Source organism: Mixophyes fleayi, chromosome 1, assembly GCF_038048845.1.
Source record: "Mixophyes fleayi isolate aMixFle1 chromosome 1, aMixFle1.hap1, whole genome shotgun sequence".
NCBI lineage: Eukaryota > Metazoa > Chordata > Amphibia > Anura > Limnodynastidae > Mixophyes > Mixophyes fleayi.
This window is the reverse complement of record NC_134402.1, coordinates 420,734,711-420,753,297: the sequence shown is the minus strand read 5'-3', so window position 1 is coordinate 420,753,297 and position 18,587 is coordinate 420,734,711. Positions and strand designations below refer to the sequence as shown.

The window sequence follows — 18,587 nt, the reverse complement described above, 5'->3', positions numbered from 1 at the left end:
GCACTTCTGAAGGCAGCAGGTGAATCTGGAGTGCCAGGGTTGGGAAATTAATATACTCTGTAGTGAACAGGGAGGAATTACTGTTAGAAGGATTAACAAATAATAAAATTGTGGTGAATAAAGCAATCATAAGGGACTGCATTGTAAATACTGTATAGCAAATGAATCCATTTTGTAAGCTAGGAGGTAATGTAGACTTCATAGCAAAGACTGTTTTAACAGGGTTAATGACCTAACTCTAAAATGTGAGGTCAGATGTACTGGCCTCACATTTTATAGATAACATTGTCAACTATAGGGGAAACTGAGAAGCTTCAAAGACCCCCGGGGGTGAGCCATGTTCTGGTATAGAAGTGGGTTTTGGAACCTGAGCAGATGTTAGGGAGCTGTTCCTAGCAGGAGCCGCACACAAAGAGACATGAGCTGTGTGACCATGGCTTTCAATATTCTATATAGACAAATATAACTTAATTTCTGACATACCACTTACAATCAATACAATTAGTAATCAAACACATTCATAAATAGGATGCGGAAGAGCAAACCTTACGTCGAATGAAGCAGTCTGTCATGTAGGGAATGAGAGGAAATTAGTATCAGCTCATCTAATACATACCTGACCTATTGCTGTTTGGTATCAGAAGATTGGTAAATTTGTATTGGATTTATTAATGATAAATTTGGGTCTATGTGACACTCCCTACAAAAAGATATATTACATTTTAGCATTGGGTATTAAAACAGGGAAGATGTAAATTGTGGTTGTAAACTGTGTCACAGGCCTCCTCTGGAGACCAAACCCAGTAGGAGGGAAAATATTACAAAGTGTGTGTCTTTATAAAATCAAACTACTTACAAGAAATTGTCAAACGTTTGGAAAATTAATCAACACTGTCCATTTCCAAGCCAATTTCCCTTGGCACAGACTATACAACTTGTATGTAAGTTTATAGTCTCAAACTTTGTCAGTTTTATTTTTAAATCTGTTTTGCTGTACAGTCATGGCCACAAGTTTTGAGAATGACACAAATATTTTTCATAAAGTCTGCTGCCTCAGTTTTTATGACGGCAATTTGCATATACTCCAGAATGTCATGAAGAGTGATCAGATGAATAGCAATTGATTTCAAAGTCCCTCTTTGTCATGACAATGAACTTTGTCCCAAAAACAACATTTCCACTGCATTTCAGCCTTGCCACAAAAGGACAAGCTGACATCAGGTCAGTGATTCTCTCGCCAACACAGGTGAGAGTGTTGACGAGGACAAGGTTGGAGATCACTCTATTATGCTAATTGAGTTAGAATAACAGACTGGAAGTTTTAAAAGGAGGGTGGTGCTTGAAGCCATTGTTCTTCCTCTGTTAACCATGGTTACCTGCAAGAAAACACGTGCAGTCATCATTGCTTTGCACAAAAAGGGCTTCACAGGCAAGGATATTGCTGGATATTAGACTGCACCTAAATCAACCATTTATCGGATCATCAAGAACTTCAAGGAGAGAGGTTCAATAGATGTGAAGGGCGCCAAAAAAGGTCCAACAAGCGCTAGGACCGTCTCTTAAAGTTGATTCAGCTGTGGGCATGGCCTGGCATCCAAGATGGCTGGACGTGTCTTTTAGATACTCTGTCCCTGGAAAACTCAACTTCCCCACATCTGGATAATGGAAAGCAATATACAGATTTTTCTTCCATTATCAGATTGCGGTAACAACACAGCCTCCCCAGTTTGTCTCATTTCTGGATTTGTTTTACCTAGAAACTCACAACTTCTTTCATTAGGTCCCCCCGGAAATTTGGAGCGAAAATCTTTGCCAACCCTGAGAGAGCTCTTATAACCCCTTTTCCACAAGCCACCGAATCATCCAGGGGGATTCCAAAGAAAGAGAAAAAGGGAAGGTGTCATGTGCAAGCTAATTTTTAGGCATATAAATATGCAAATATGTGTATGTGAATTACTTCCTAGAAATAATGTGACATGGCTCAGAGAAGCTGTTTAGATCAAGTCTTTTTGTTTATGTTAAATTACACAGAGGGGGCTGGTAGATAAAAGCCTGGATCCATTGTAACACCTTGTATCATTTATGGCAGGTCGCAAATGTGAAAGCCTTTGAAGATATCTCTTTCAAGACAATGAAATCTAACATATGTTTGGGAGGCCCCAGACATGCCGACTGCAGAGACAAGGTTATATGTGAATGACAAATTCAAGCTGAATAGGGTCACAGGAAACTATCATATCATTTTCTCCATACTTACCAGAGGCATGTGTGATATGCAGAGAAGGGGAACTTATGACCTGTTGTGTGGAGGTAAATTCATGTTTGTAAGTCATAAAGTTAGGCCAGGGTAGCAAAAACATAACTTAAAAGGTGTTTCTCCAGCAGAGTTATAAAAACCCTAATTTGCATTCTACAGACCTGTTGGTTCTGACCTCCCAGGAAGGGGGGCTGTGGGCCCTGCAGTTTGGTTTTACAACTGTAGTGTAAATGTCAGTTTTTCATTCACTTTTGGGGAGTCAATCTGATTGAAGAGGGTCCCATTTTTCCTGCTTCTCCCAGCACCAGAAACTTGATTATAAGTGAGTTATCAATTCTGTGTTTTATCCCTTTTATTTTATAAGAAACTGCGTTATATTTGGGTGCCTTTTATGAACTGTTTTATCTTAAACATTGTGGATGTAGTTTCCATATTAAATTACACTTAATAAGTTCAAGTCTCAGTTCTTACGAATTCCCGCTACAGTTTGGTCAAGACGCTACATAATTGAAATGAGGAGAACATTTGGTGGTTTATGTTAACTCTGATTAAAGTAAATTGTGCTAGATTAATTCTAGGGAGAACCGAAGGCTTCCTAAATAAGAGTGTCAGCTCTTCATAAAAACAACCTTGGTGGTGGCATAATAGTTGGTACCACAAAGCTAGTGTGGGGCCTAGATAGGGACGGATTTAATCAATTCCGACAGACCAGGTGGTTTTTTTTTTGGGTTAACTCTGTGTCACACACGCGTCAGGCAGGCTCAGGTGAGTGCTGTTTGTGACAGAAAGTATAATATAATGGAGTTTTGAGGCAGGTCCTGTGTCAGCGCCGCCATTTTAACCACGGCACCAGTTTCTGCCGGCACAATCGACAAGCGATTGCCACAAGAACACAAAGCTGCCACCTACACCCAGGGCCTTATCTACCTTACCTGTTGGGCAGTGGAAGGAGTAGGACGAGCAGAAGCGACTCCCTGTTGTGCGCCGCAGTTCTCCTATACGGGCGGCCCTTCGCTTGTCTCTGCCTGCAGCCAAGCGCTGAGCTCCTCATAGATTCTATTACCTGTCCCTGGCGTGTGGAACGCAAGGCTCAATTCCCCTGCTGAGAAGTGGGAGTCCTCTGAGAATAAGATCTCCTGGCATACTGTCGCTTCAGGTTGGGATCACAGGTGGGCTACTGGAAGCTGGTGCTGTGCGCAGGTACATTTCACACTGCTATCTTGGTGTCCTTCCTATGTACCTTGATAAATCCCTCCTCACTGCAAATTGAAAGCCATATGGATCCTACCATTCCCTTTATACTATCAGCTATCAAAGCTACTTGGAAGAATTTGGGCTCCTAAAATACTTCACACACCGATTTCATAATTACAAAAGTTGGTGGCATTCATTTTAATTCTCCATGAAGAAGCGATATTTATCACTGAAGTGTTTTACTGCCATCTTTTGGCCAAAATTTATACCACATTCTTCTTCATCTGGATCGCTGCTACCATCTAGTGCTTAAGTTGTATATTACATATACCTGATATAACCTTGATTCAGTATATCATCAAAACGTAAACCACTAACATTATAACTGTCAGATACTCATGTAAACAAAAGGCCGCCCCTCCAACCCCTGTTGCGGTCTTAGCGATATGCACTGAACTCATACTTTTTGAATGAATACCATTCCAGTCTTGTAAAAGGTTCACTCCGTTAAAAAAAAAATTAAAAAAATCTCTACATGTCAATAAACACGGAGAAAGTTGTCACTGCTAAACCTCAAATAGTGAGGAACGAGAAAAAAACTGACAGATTCCAACAATACCTCATCAAACTTGAATAAAAAAAGATGATACTCAATCTAGCGCAAATACGAGCAACTCCCCTGCAAGTCCGGTCTCTTATGTAGAGGTTGTGAGGGCAATCAAGTAAACTATGGAACCATTGCTTGCAGAATAGTCAAAACACATTTTTTGCTACTATCCAGGAATTAAAAGAACAAGTGGCGCAGAATTCCCAGAGATCACAAACAAATGAGGCCCTGATTGACGTACTCTTTCAAGAAGTTACAGACCTTAAAGAACAAGTCTTATCTCTTACAAAAGCACGTCACCAGCTTTGGAACAAAGTTGATGACTTAGAGAATCGCTCACGCAGAAACAATTTACGGATTATTGGACTACGTGAATCAGTTAAAAGCCAAGCATTCTTTGTGTCTACTACACTACCTACTCTACTTAAAATACCTGAAGCTTCAGGCCCTATTGCGATAGAGCGAGCCCACAGTTTGGGCTCATCAAGAGAAGACACCACAGCACGTCCAAGGGCTGTAATATTTAAATTTATCTCTATCTTTTTCAAGACTTCTCTGTAGAAGTCTCAAAGGCACGAAAAGACTTTTCCCCCTTATGCTCTTCCTTAACTCAATGTAAAAGAAAGTTTGCGTTAATTTACCCGGCCAGACTGCGTTTATTCTCTGGTAATATCTTCCAAGATTTCACCTCACCTGCCGAAGCTCAGAGATTTCTAGAAGAAGAAGATGAAGAGACCGCAACGCCAATACCTCAGCCTGATCAGTTTCATGAATCTAATCACACATGTTGTTTTCTCAGAATCTCTTTTCACCAATTTCCCTTTTTCCTCTTCTCGTCTAGTCATCTAGCCTCCTCTTCGTTGTCCTCTCTTCTCTCTGCACTTATATTCTTTGTGCAGGTAAGATGTTTATGACTGACGTGAAGCCTACTATATTGACTGTTTGTCGTAATTCCTTCAAGGCTTCTAATTGATTGCTCTAAATCCCTTATTCTGATGCATGAATCATTCAACAGATGCTGAATTAAGATATGTATTTGCTATAATTATCTCATCTCTATACGATTGATATGACTTATCTTAAATATGATGAGATTATGTTCCCCTAATCCTTATCCATATTTTCATACACCTAAAATTGATGGCATGATGACTCTACCTATGAAGTTCAATATTGTTATTATATTTTTCTCTAACTCGTAAATTTTAAATATTGCCGAGACCCTAAAGGGGTTGAAAGTCTTAGTAGACAAAGGGCTTTTATCCAGCTTGCTGGATCTTCAACTAAGCGAAAATGCTTAAGGAGCTTGTCTCCTTTGTTATTTTATGTTTATTATTATTTTTCTTACTGTTAGCTTGCAAAAGAATGTGGATTGTTCTATGAAACAACTTCTCTCTTTGCATATACATTTGAGCAGATGGGGTGGTGGTGGTGGGGGGGTGTATTTGGTGTATTTCCAAGACTCGAGGGTGAAGTACATTGCTATACCTGTTAAATCTTATGTAATGCTTGACTATAGCTAGTTAGGCTATGTCTGCTCTCTCCAGAAATAGACTAAAAGTGTGTTCATGGAACATGGGTGGCATCCACTCTCCCGTGAAACGGAAAAAACTTCTCACATCTCTGAAAAAACAGAGGGCTGATGTCACCCTACTTCAGGAGACAGATCTGGTAGATAAAGAACATGAAAAACAGTCTATTACAATATAAGATAATTGCCTACTACTCTTTCACTTCTAAATCATGTGGAGTGGCTATTTTGTTAAGGAAAGGTATTCCGTATGTAATTCATTCACAGATTCAAGACCCCAAAGGTCGATAGATAATCATTGACGTCACTATTAATGGTTCCAGGCTTACGGTGTGTAATTTGTATGCACCCAACAAATGGGATAAACAATTATTTCTTAACATTGTCTCAAAACTATACCCTTATCTAGACTCCAACATAATAATGGGCGGAGACCTCAATATTGTTGCATCCACAGTCATGGATAGGAAGGGGGCATCTGCACAGGACCACCAACCACCCAAACTGCCAAAGTAGGCATCAAATATATCACTGACCAGTTGCACTTGATTGACTACTGGCGCTTACTAAACCCCACTTTAAAGGAATATTCTTGTCTTTCGGCAGCGCATGGCACATTATCCCGAACTGATTACATGTTGGTTTCTCAATCTCTCCTATCCATCCTTGGTGGCACAGGCATAGACACCATCTCCTTATCTGACCATGTTGTGGACAGAGATAGTTAACCCGCATAAAATAGGTACACATAGACAAAGGAAATTTCCGAATTATTTATCTAATTCTTTATCACTGCAAAATATGCTTATTGCAGCCTGCCATGATTTTTTATTTAATAATGAAAATCATCAATCTGACCCAGCTTTATTTTGGCAGACTGCCAAGGCGGTGCTTAGAGGCTGTATCATTTCTTACACGAGTCAAAATATAAAATCACACACTAAATTATATCTAGACACGCAAAGAGACCTGACATCGGCATATCAAAACATGAAAAATAATCCTTCTCCTCTGAACAAACTTTTATATAATCAAAAACAAACGCAATTTAACAATTTAAATCGCTCAAGTAGTAGATAGAACTTCTCAGGCTTCTATATTCCAGTTCTATAAACACGGGATTAAAACAGCCATCTGCTATCTAAAGAGCCCAACAGTTATTGCAGCGTTGAAAAACAGCGCTGGCTCTTTATCTACGGATGGGAAAGAAATACATTTTACATAAGTTTTATACAGATCTTTATTCTCAGGACCCTATTAACTCTGTTACTAAAGCTCAGTTCTTCAAGCTCTCAACATCATTAACCATCTGGGATTTTTTGTGCAAGCAACTTATGTTGCGTGACCGTACGTAATATACTGAACATCTTTATGTAACACATCTCTGTCATATGTAACTTTGTTTGTGGGTGACGTTCACTCAATGTTTCTGTAATTGAAAACTACAAATAAAAATGTTTTATAAAAAAAAGTTGATTCAGCTGCGGGATGGGGGCACCTCCAGTGCAGAGCTTGTTCAGGAATGGCAGCAGGCAAGTGAGAATGCATCTGCACGTACAGTGAGGCAAGGACTTTTGGAGGATGGCCTGGTGTCAACAAGGCCAGCAAAGAAGCCACTTCTCTCCAGGAAAAACATCATGGACAGACTGATATTCTGCAAAAGGTACAGAGATTGTACTGATGAGGACTGGGGTAAAGTCATTTTCTCTGATGAATCCCCTTCCAGATTGTTTGGGGCATCTGAAAAAAATGCTTGTCCAGAGAAGGAAAGATTGAGCGCTATCATCAGTCCTGTGTCATGGCAACAGTAAAGCATCCTGAAAGCATTCATGTGTGTGGTTGCTTCTCAGCCAAGGGAGTGGACTCACTCACAATTTTGCCTAAGAACACAGCCATGAATAAAGAATGGTACCAAAAAATCCTCCAAGACCAACTTCTCCAACCATCCAAGAACAGTTCGGTGATGAACAATGCCTTTTCCAGCATGATGGAGCACCTTGCCATAAGGCAAAAGTGATAACCAAGTGGCTTGGGGATCAAAACATCAAAATTTTGGGTCCATGGCCAGGAAACTTCCCAGACCTCAATCCCATTGAGAACTTGTGGTCAAACCTCACAAGGCAGGTGGACAAACAAAAACCCACAAGTTCCGACAAACTCCAAGCATTGATTAGGCAAGAATGGGCAGCCATCAGTCAGTATGTGGCCCAGAAGTTGATTGACAGCATACCAGGGAGAACTGCAGAGGTCTTCAAAAAAAGTCAACACTCGTATATTGATTCTTTGCAAGTGCTTGTAATTTTACTTCAGTATACCATAGCAACATCTGACAAAGAAAATCTAAACACTGAAGTAGCAAACTTTGTCAAAACCAATACTTGTGTGTCATTCTCAAAACTTTTGGCCATGACTGTATATTTATCACCTTTTATTAATTGTTTTAATAAACTGTAAGCATTGTATGGTTTTGTTTATTAAATCTAAAAATGTGATACGTGCTGTCCTTATTGCTCTAAACGAATTCACTGCCTGTTTAGAAGAGGTCGATTTCTGGGCTGTGTTAAGTCTTTAAAAACCAGTGTGGGAAGTGTTAACTCTCTTAACTATCATATGTAGATGGTGGCAGATCCTAACTGTGTGAGAGGTGTGGAAGTGTGTGTCTGTGCTGGGGAAGGGACCTGTTAAATCTGTAACCTAAGGGATAGGTAAGTGCAAGGTTTAAGTTGGAATCCTGGGCCCCCCCCATACAGTAAACTTCCAAGTCACTAGTGCGGTAAAGTTGGTCAGGAGCGGCTTCCTGACAAAATACAGGAGATATATTGTTTGACTGTTTGATTATTAGAGAAGTTATTAGATCAGGGAGCCAGCAGAGTCGGACATCCCTGACATACTCCATTCCATGTGTGCTCAGCATTTGGCAAGTAAAAAAAATCCATTTACCACTGAAATTGTTTTTATCTTATTTGTATAATCATCAACCATAATTTCCAATGAAAGGGCTCCACCTAACAGCCATATTATTATGAAAACAGCAGTATATCTGCAATACAATGTTGAGCAGAATGTTTCTACAACACACAGTCTCAAATCCAGCATTAGATTATTAGAAATTAAGACCAAATTCCAACACCAGCCCAATTCAAGCATTCAAAATAACTTACATTTGTAACACATTCACTTTTCCAACATAATTTCCTTTACTTCCAAAACGCTTTTTGTGAAATTGGACAACAACACTCCCCTCCCACCCCAAAAGAAAACAATTTATTTTTGCTACCAGGTAGTGGGGGTGTGAATGGTACTATCTTACCATTCATTGATTGCAGCCCAATCTACTAAGAAAATTTGTCTGTGGTTGTTCACTGCTTAGTGCCATGTCTCAGTGAATGCCACTGACTTGGATGGTAAATATAGTGGTCTGTTTTCTGCAATACATGCTACAAAAAACTTTTTATTTTTTTACTGTGTTTTCCTGAATGCATAATATGCTATTTAAACAACGAACAATTAGAGTAAAGCATTTCTGTCTTCGTTATTAGGTGTATTTCATTTGGATCAGAACACATTGTATTGTTTTTTGCCTGCATCTCCGTGTAGAAAGCATAGAAATAGAATTTGACAGCCGAAAAAAAACAACTGCTCCTACTGTGTAAACAGATTTGAAGTGAGCAAGAAAAGAACAACTTGTAGTCAGAACATCAGAATATTGACAACAGCAGATTATATTAGAGGATTAATAAAGAAAATGTGATTTTTGAATGCAAAAGGATTTCAGAAATACCACTTCAACAAATCAGTATATTGAATGACAGTCCTACCTCCTGGCCCTGGCATCGGCAGCACTAAAATGATTCTTTGCACAGTCTTCAAACAATGAAGGGTAAAGTAGAGGGCTCTCGTCTCCATCCATACTTTGTTCTTCTTTAGCTCTGAAATGCAACGAAACTGCAAAGAAATGAGAAAAGTTTAGGTTTTTATTTAAAATTCCAAACCGGTTCCTCAAGAACAGTAAATATGATCATACAAACTAATGTAGCCCCACTCCATATATATGGATAACCCTGATAATTAGTCGACCAATAAATTAGATGGATTCACTTGTTTATGCAGGGGAGTGTATTTAAAAGCTTGTTCTACAAGTGTTGCAAGAGGAGAGACTGGACAAATAAAGTAATGCAGGACATTATTAATACCTTTAACAAAGAGTATTCACGTAGACTGACTCACCTTAACTTAGTCAGGGTATTACTACAGTCAATTTTAAATACCCACAAAACTTAAACGAAAAAAAAAAAGATGTTCTTTTTGTTTTTATGAAATGCAAAGCCAAAAGCAGATTAATAAACATATATATATTTGCTACATATAACTGTTTGCATAGGCACTTTAAAACAGAACATGTGTACATGCATTATTATCATCATCATTTTTTATTTATGAGGCGCTACAAAGGGTCCGCAGCGCCATACATAGAGCATGGAACAAAACAGTACAGGGCAGTACAAAAACAAAGTGCAACAAGTACAAACTCAGCTGAGAACAGGTGCACAGGGCAAAAAGGTAAAAGTGAGTTCCAGAGCAAAGATAAAATGGGAAGGGAAGGAGTGAGGTGGGGAGTGAACTAAAGGAGGCTGAACCTGTGCCCAGTAGTGTGGGCGCCACTAACAGGATCAATGCAGTGATGGGGATGTGAAGGTAAAGGAGTAGAGGAGAGACATGGGCAGGAGTCAAGTCTCGAGTTGGAGAAAAGAGGCTGGGAAGCTAAAGGCAAAAGTAAACAGGAGGAAGAGGACAAAAATAGAGGACTCTGCATTCTACACCAGCTCAGAATTGTCCTGTTTACAAAATGACTATTGAGACGCCTATCTACAAGAATAAATATGGTGCAGGTTTGCAAACAATGCAGAAAATGCCTATGCAAATGCTGTTCTATATTTTAAACCATATTGCAGAAGAGGAGAGTGTGCAGAAGGTCCTTAGTTGTACACTCACTACTGCCATACTTTTTGAATGTTCATTGTTCATCCTACAAACCTAGGTAAAAACTTTTTATTTTGAATTATTTATCCAGTTTTCTCTCCAGCACCTATCTCCTGGGTTCTCCAACCAGGTGTTTTTTTCTTGCCATCCGGCTCTTGGAGCTAAACATAGTCCTGTAATAATAGAATAAACCATTGTTTCTCCAATTATGGCAGGCACTATGTGAGCACTACAGCGAGCAGTGTGTGTTAGACCACTGACCACCAGTCTGACCACTCCTGGCAGTTGTGGGCAATAACCGCCAACATTTTCACTATTATTGCTAAGTATTACAACTGCCCCCACTCCCGCTGCTTCTTAAAGCCATCTGGCTGGCAAAATTTTCTGTGGAGAACACTTTTATCTGTTTACAGTTTTAATAGATAAAAATATAACGCTACCACTTCATACTATACCCCTGTGTCCAGAAACAAACTAGTGGCAATGCAAAGTGCATTAACTTTTTATCATCCTTTACATTAAGCCACCCTTCTTGTAATACCAGTTTTGGCCTGTGTTGTAAGGTGTGAGCACTGTATAAAATAGATTGGTTGCTCTAAACATAGAGAACAGAAATATCTGCTCTTACGTATTTCATAATGACTGTTCCATCAGCAAAGGCTGAGACACAGACCACAATATCAACAGCAAAATTAGACATCCACCCTGAAACTATCATGACATTGACGATAATCCATACAGTTTATCACTGGGAGAGTTGTTAAATGAATTTATCAGCTTGTGTGTGGTCATCTTCCATTTCGGTCACTTTTGTGTATGGTCATATTGCACACTGATCCTGTCATAATCAGCCCCAGTGTTACCAGTTTAATGCTGTAAATATGATGCAGGACAATATAGGAAATTCATTTAACAATTTTTATTATTATTTTGAGACTATGTAAAGGACCTCTATTCATACACGTGTTATTTTTTGGGGAATAAGTCAAACTTTGAGTGTAGAGCTCTATTAATGGGAGATTTCTGCAATAATTTTTTTGTAAGGGAGGGGGTTGATTTGTAAAGTTGAGTCCCAGTCATTGGGGGGTATTCAATTGTTAGCGAGTACAAGTCTGATATTGGATTTGAACAGCAATTTCAAGGGAAGACAGCACAATACACTAACCATATTTACTACCCTCCCAATACAGCTATGTTACAAATACAATGCTATTGCCTTTCAGCAGATGTGTTACAGATTTTCTTTCTGAAATCTGTTTCTTAAGTCCCCATGGCAGTGCATGTTTTCAGGCTCACATTGGGGGCTAACCTGAAAACAATAACATCAAGCTGAAAATTAAAATCTGTACTTGGCAGTCCTTCATTTGCTACTGTAATATCACAGACTCAAGTGCAATGCTCTTTCAAAATCCGAATGCCGGTCATATTTTAAGGAAAAATTCCAATTTTGCAAAACAAGTTCACCTGCACACAGTGGGCCAGCCATTTTATGTGCCGAACCAAAATCTATCAATTCACTAGGAACATGTGATGAAATTCAGATAATAAAGTGATAACACCTTCAGTATTCATTAATTATGTGGACGCCAGCAAATCTTACATTTGAATTTGTCCAAGTAGGAACCCAGAAAGTTTTTGTTCATTCCACCAATTGGAAGCAGCTATACAAATAGATAGTTACAGTGGTGCCCTTAAAAACTAATGTCTTCAGCATAGCTGTTTTGATATCTGCCTCTGCCATAAAAATGTATTCACTTACTTGAGCCAGTCAGTGAGAGATTTGGAACAACCGTTTAAGTGGATGTGGGGCTGGTGAGTTACAAAAAAAAAACATAGTTAAGACTATTAGTTCTTAGTACTAATTTTGGTAATAATTTAAACTCTGGACATCAGTTTCGGGTAAACTCGAGCATACATTACTAAAAATTTAATGTGAACACATGAAGATAAGACTTTAATAATATTAAGTGTCAAACGGGTAATTTACTACAAAGATGTAAAATGCACTAAATAACTGAACTTTTGGTTAAACAAAGATGTATTTAATTAGCTCATTAGTTAATATAATGGCAGCTTGGACTATAATTGGTAGATTTACTTAAGATTCGAATCATCAGACTAACATTCCCTGACATGGCTACTGTAAGCAACTGTAATGAGACTTCAGTGCTAATCAAATGATTTATTGCATGATAACACATTAGTAATTGAATATATGGTGTAAATCATGTACCTTTCGCACTGGAGACACACTCTTCTAAAGCGACTTGCCCTCATATCCAGTAATTGCCCTGTCTGTTTCAAAACAGGATACAGCACCTAGTGAACACAGGCAAGCTGCGTGCAATGGGTTTATGGGTGTCGTAGTTTTTGACTTCCATGTTTGTTATTCCCAGGAAGAAACTGCACACTACAACTCCCAGAATGCAACACGAAGAAGCCGAAGCTTGTTTTGGTTGGATGAGTCAGGGAGAAACGTCCAGTTATTTGCTGAGTACAAACTTATTAGTATATCCAAAGAGCAAGAAACTTGCTGATTAGAGGATTTTTGGTAATGTCTCTAACCACAGTGAATTAGCACATACAGTACATATAAATAGATAAAAATACTGAGGAACTATTGTGAATATGAAATAACTTTTTTTTGTTAACCCTACTATATATACATGTGCTTAGTTTTTGAGTGTATTTAATGCAGACCATATTTTTCTTATAAAAGGCAGGTGTTGTCAGAGCTTATCCTTAACACTGCATATCTGGGTATCTAGCAAAATGAAAACATGAGGTATTAGTTCATATTTTGATTAAAACATTAAGCATACGGGAGAGTAGGCATGTATGCTTAAATGTTTTGATCTAAATATGAACTAATACCTCATGTTTTCATTTTGCTAGATACCCACAGATATGCAGTGTTAAGGATAAGTGCTGACAACACCTGCATTCCCAGGTTGTTTCCAAATTTTGGACTCGCAGAAGAGTAGGCAAACCTCCCGGATTCGCCGAAATTCACAGCATTGAATGGCGGGCGCTGGACTTAATCGCGTCATTAATCCCTGTCCCCGCTATTCAATAGGGATGTGCACCGGCGACTTTTGAGGTCTCGTGTTTTGTGTTTTGGATCCGGATTTTCATTATTTTTGGGGTTCGGATTTGTCTCGCAAAACACTTGACGAAAGGTCTCGGTTCGGATTTAAGGTTTTGGATTCGGATTTTTTTTGGAAAAAAACATAAAAAGTTTAAAAATCAAGTTTTTGGGCTTATTTTCACTCCTATGCTATTAGTAACCTCAATAACATTCAATAACAAGCATTTCCACTAATTTACAGTGTATTCTGAACACCTCACAATATAGTTATTAGTCCAAAACGTTGCAACAAGGTATCTTTCTGGACTGCGTAGAGGAGTGGGTCACCACAATATATATAATAAGAAAACCATCAACTTGTATGATTCGCACCAATAAATGTACCTGGACTGCGTAGAGGAGTGGGTCACCACAATATATATTAAAAACCCTGAACTTGTATGATTCGCACCAATAAATGTACCTGGACTGCGTAGAGGAGTGGGTCACCACAATATATATTAAAAACCCTGAACTTTTATGATTCGCACCAATAAATGTATCTGGACTGCGTAGAGGAGTGGGTAACCACAATATATATAATAAGAAAACCATCAACTTGTATGATTCGCACCAATAAATGTACCTGGACTGCGTAGAGGAGTGGGTCACCACAATATATATTAAAAACCCTGAACTTTTATGATTCGCACCAATAAATGTATCTGGACTGCGTAGAGGAGTGGGTCACCACAATATATATAATAAGAAAACCATCAACTTGTATGATTCGCACCAATAAATGTACCTGGACTGCGTAGAGGAGTGGGTCACCACAATATATATTAAAAACCCTGAACTTTTATGATTCGCACCAATAAATGTATCTGGACTGCGTAGAGGAGTGGGTCACCACAATATATATAATAAAAAAAACATCAACTTTTATGATTCGCACCAATAAATGTATCTGGACTGCGTAGAGGAGTGGGTCACCACAATATATATAATAAAAAAACCATCAACTTGTATGATTCGCACCAATAAATGTACCTGGACTGCGTAGAGGAGTGGGTCACCACAATATATATAATAAGAAAACCATCAACTTGTATGATTCGCACCAATAAATGTACCTGGACTGCGTAGAGGAGTGGGTCACCACAATATATATTAAAAACCCTGAACTTTTATGATTCGCACCAATAAATGTATCTGGACTGCGTAGAGGAGTGGGTCACCACAATATATATAATAAGAAAACCATCAACTTGTATGATTCGCACCAATAAATGTACCTGGACTGCGTAGAGGAGTGGGTCACCACAATATATATTAAAAACCCTGAACTTTTATGATTCGCACCAATAAATGTATCTGGACTGCGTAGAGGAGTGGGTCACCACAATATATATAAAAAGAAAACCATCAACTTGTATGATTCGCACCAATAAATGTACCTGGACTGCGTAGAGGAGTGGGTCACCACAATATATATTAAAAACCCTGAACTTTTATGATTCACACCAATAAATGTACCTGGACTGCGTAGAGGAGTGGGTCACCACAATATATATAATAAAAAAACCATCAACTTTTATGATTCGCACCAATAAATGTATCTGGACTGCGTAGAGGAGTGGGTCACCACAATATATATAATAAAAAAACCATCAACTTGTATGATTCGCACCAATAAATGTACCTGGACTGCGTAGAGGAGTGGGTCACCACAATATATATAATAAGAAAACCATCAACTTGTATGATTCGCACCAATAAATGTACCTGGACTGCGTAGAGGAGTGGGTCACCACAATATATATTAAAAACCCTGAACTTTTATGATTCGCACCAATAAATGTATCTGGACTGCGTAGAGGAGTGGGTCACCACAATATATATAATAAGAAAACCATCAACTTGTATGATTCGCACCAATAAATGTATCTGGACTGCGTAGAGGAGTGGGCACTGGGCACCACAATAAAATATATAAAAAACCTTCAACAGGTCTGCATTACACTACACATACGGCTGCTCCTCCATCCTCTCCATCATATACATGTTGGAGTTTTAGCGTGTGACAACCTCTTGTTTTTGATAATGTCAGTGCATTTTGAATATTTTTCAATTTGCCCCACACCACTGAATGTACTTTATCTATGATACGCATCTATCTATCTTGACTGCGTAGTGTGGTGGCCCCGGTACACAATTTGGTACCGAGGCCACAATATAATTAAAAAACCCTCCACGGGTCAGAATTCCATCAAAAAAGGGTATGGACTGCGTAGTGTGGTGGCCCCGGTACACAATTTGGTACCGAGGCCACAATATAATTAAAAAATTGGGCATCAACTGTCACCGTTGTTTAATGTCTGATACACCTAAATATGGACTGCACAGTGGAGTGGCCCCGGTAGTAAATTTGGTGCCGGGGCCACAATACCTCCCCTAACTTCCAAGTGTAGTGTTTATAAAGACAGACAGCGTCGAAGTGTTATTAGTTGACTTTCTTAACCCTAAAATTGTCCGTGTTGCAAATATTCGTGCAATGGACAGTTACTTTTTTATTGAAAGACTCAAGCTTTCAAGTGTAGTGTTTATAAAATATAAACAACAATACAGTAGTTTTAGAGCACGTCAATACCTCTTGTTTTAAATTATGACAGGGCATTTTACTTTTGGTTTAATTTCTTGAATTTGTTTAAATTTGGTTTTACTTTTTGAACATGGCAAACGACTGTTGATTGGTCATATAATGCAAAAAAAAAAGTTCCAAGATGGAATTGTCCTTGGGCCCTCACACCCACCCTTATGTTGTTGAAATAGGACATGCACACTTTAACAAACCAATCATTTCAGCGACAGGGCCTACCAAACAACTTTGGCTGAAATGATTGGTTTGTTTGGGCCCCCACACCAAAAAAGCTATTCATCTCTCCCTGTACAGACTAAACAGGCTCTACTGAGGCAAGATGTCGTCCTCATCCTCAACCTCTGATTCCTCTCCCCCTACAGTGTGTACTTCCTCCTCATCACACATTATCAATTCGTCCCCGCTGGACTCCACAACCACAGGTCCCTCTGTAGTATCTGGAGGGCAGTGCTGTACTTCATTGAGGAATTGATTATTCATTTTTATAAACATCATTTTTTCAACGTTATGAGAAAGCAACCTCCTTCGCCGCTCACTGACCAGGTTCCCCGCTGCACTAAAAACTCTTTCCGAGTACACACTGGAGGGGGGACAACTCAGGTAAAATAGAGCCAGTTTGTACAGGGGCTTCCAAACTGCCTTTTTTTTCCTGCCAGTAACAATATGGACTGTCTGACATGTCTACTTGGATGGTGTCAGCAAAGTAATCATCCACAATTTTTTCTATTGTGACAGCATCCAATGCAGCGAGAGTAGACATGTCTGCAATGGTTGGCAGGTCCTTCAGTCCGGACCAGATGTTATCAGCATCCCCGCCAGTGCCTCTTTTGGGAAAACTGAGCTTTTTCCTCGCAGCCATAGATGTGGAAGAAAATGAGGGTGGAGCTGTTGGCATGTCACGGTCCTCTTCAGAGGACAATCTCCTGACCAGCAGGTCTTTGCACCGTTGTAGACTTGTGTCCGCCGGAAACAGAGACACAACATACGCTTTAAACCGAGGATCGAGCACGGTGGCCAGAATGTATTCCTCTGACTTTAAAAGAGTGACCACCCTCGGATCCTGGCAAAGCGTACGAAGGGCTACATCCACAAGAGCTACATGCTTGGTGTAATCGCAATGGCTTACCAGCTCCTCCCTCACTTTCTCCAGCTGCTTCTGCAACAGCCTGATCAGGGGAATGACCTGACTCAAGCTGGCAGTGTCGGAACTGACTTCTCGTGTGGCAAGTTCAAATGGCTGCAGAACCTTGCACAACACGGAAATCAGTCTCCACTGCGCTTGACTGAGGCGCATCCCCACTCCTTTGCCTATGTCGTAGGTGGCTGTGTAGGCCTGAATGGCCTTTTGCTGCTCCTCCATCCTCTGCAGCATATAGAGGGTGGAGTTCCAGCGCGTCACAACCTCTTGTTTGAGGTGATGGCAGGGCAGGTTCATGCTTTTTTGATGTGCCTCTAGTCTGCGGTAGGCACTGGCTGAATGCCGAAAGTGTCCAGCAATTTTGCGCGCCACCGCAAGCATCTCCTGCACACCCCTGTCACTCTTGAGGTAATGCTGCACCACCAAATTAATGGTGTGGGCAAAACATGGGACGTGCTGGAAATTGCCCATATTTAATGCCCGCACAATGTTACTGGCATTGTCTGACACCACAAATCCCCATGAGAGTCTAAGTGGGGTAAGCCACTGGGAGATAATTTCCCTCATTTTCTCTAATATGTTGTCAGCATTGTGCCTCTTATTAAAGCCTGTAATACACAATGTTGCCTGCCTTTGCACGAGCAGCCATTTTGTAGTTGCTGCTACTGATGCAGCTGTTGCTGCGGAAGGGGATGCATCTACCCAGTGGGCTGTCACAGTCATATAGTCCTTCATTTGCCCAGAACCACTTGTCCACATGTCCGTGGTTAAGTGGACAGTGGGTACAACCGCATTTTTTAGAGCACTGAGGACACTTGATCGTACTTCTCTGTACATTTTTGGTATCGCCTGCCTAGTGAAGTGGAATCTCGACGGGATTTGGTACCGGGGACACAATACCTCCATCAACCCTCTAAATCCCACTCCACTGATGGCGGACACCGGGCGCACGTCTAACACCAACATTGCAGTTACAGCCACAGTTATACGCTTTGCAATAGGGTGACTACTATCGTATTTTGTGGTCATGGCAAACGACTGTTGGACGGTCAATTGTTTTGTGAAAGACTTAGCGGTCTTACGACTTCCCCTCTGGGAAGATGACCGACTAACAGCAGCAACAGCAGCAGTGGCAGTAGTAGGCGTACCGC

The 18,587-nt window shown here is 39.9% G+C and overlaps 1 protein-coding gene across 2 annotated transcripts in view; it reads right to left on the bottom strand.

Annotated features, from left to right (window-relative positions):
- The window catches only part of SLC38A9 (solute carrier family 38 member 9), a 127,334-nt gene extending 114,429 nt beyond the window's left edge, over positions 1-12,905 (bottom strand). The window contains exons 1-3 of one of the 2 annotated variants that reach the window (XM_075183529.1): positions 12,803-12,902; positions 12,329-12,378; positions 9,408-9,534 (exon numbers count right to left, since the gene is read on the bottom strand). In XM_075183529.1, the coding sequence (XP_075039630.1) occupies positions 9,408-9,499 (92 nt within the window). In that variant the 5' untranslated portion in view covers positions 9,500-9,534; positions 12,329-12,378; positions 12,803-12,902. Of the gene's footprint in view, positions 1-9,407; positions 9,535-12,328; positions 12,379-12,802 lie in introns of both variants that reach the window. The other variant, XM_075183519.1, reaches the window with a different exon arrangement.
- Between the last annotated feature and the right edge of the window lie 5,682 nt (positions 12,906-18,587).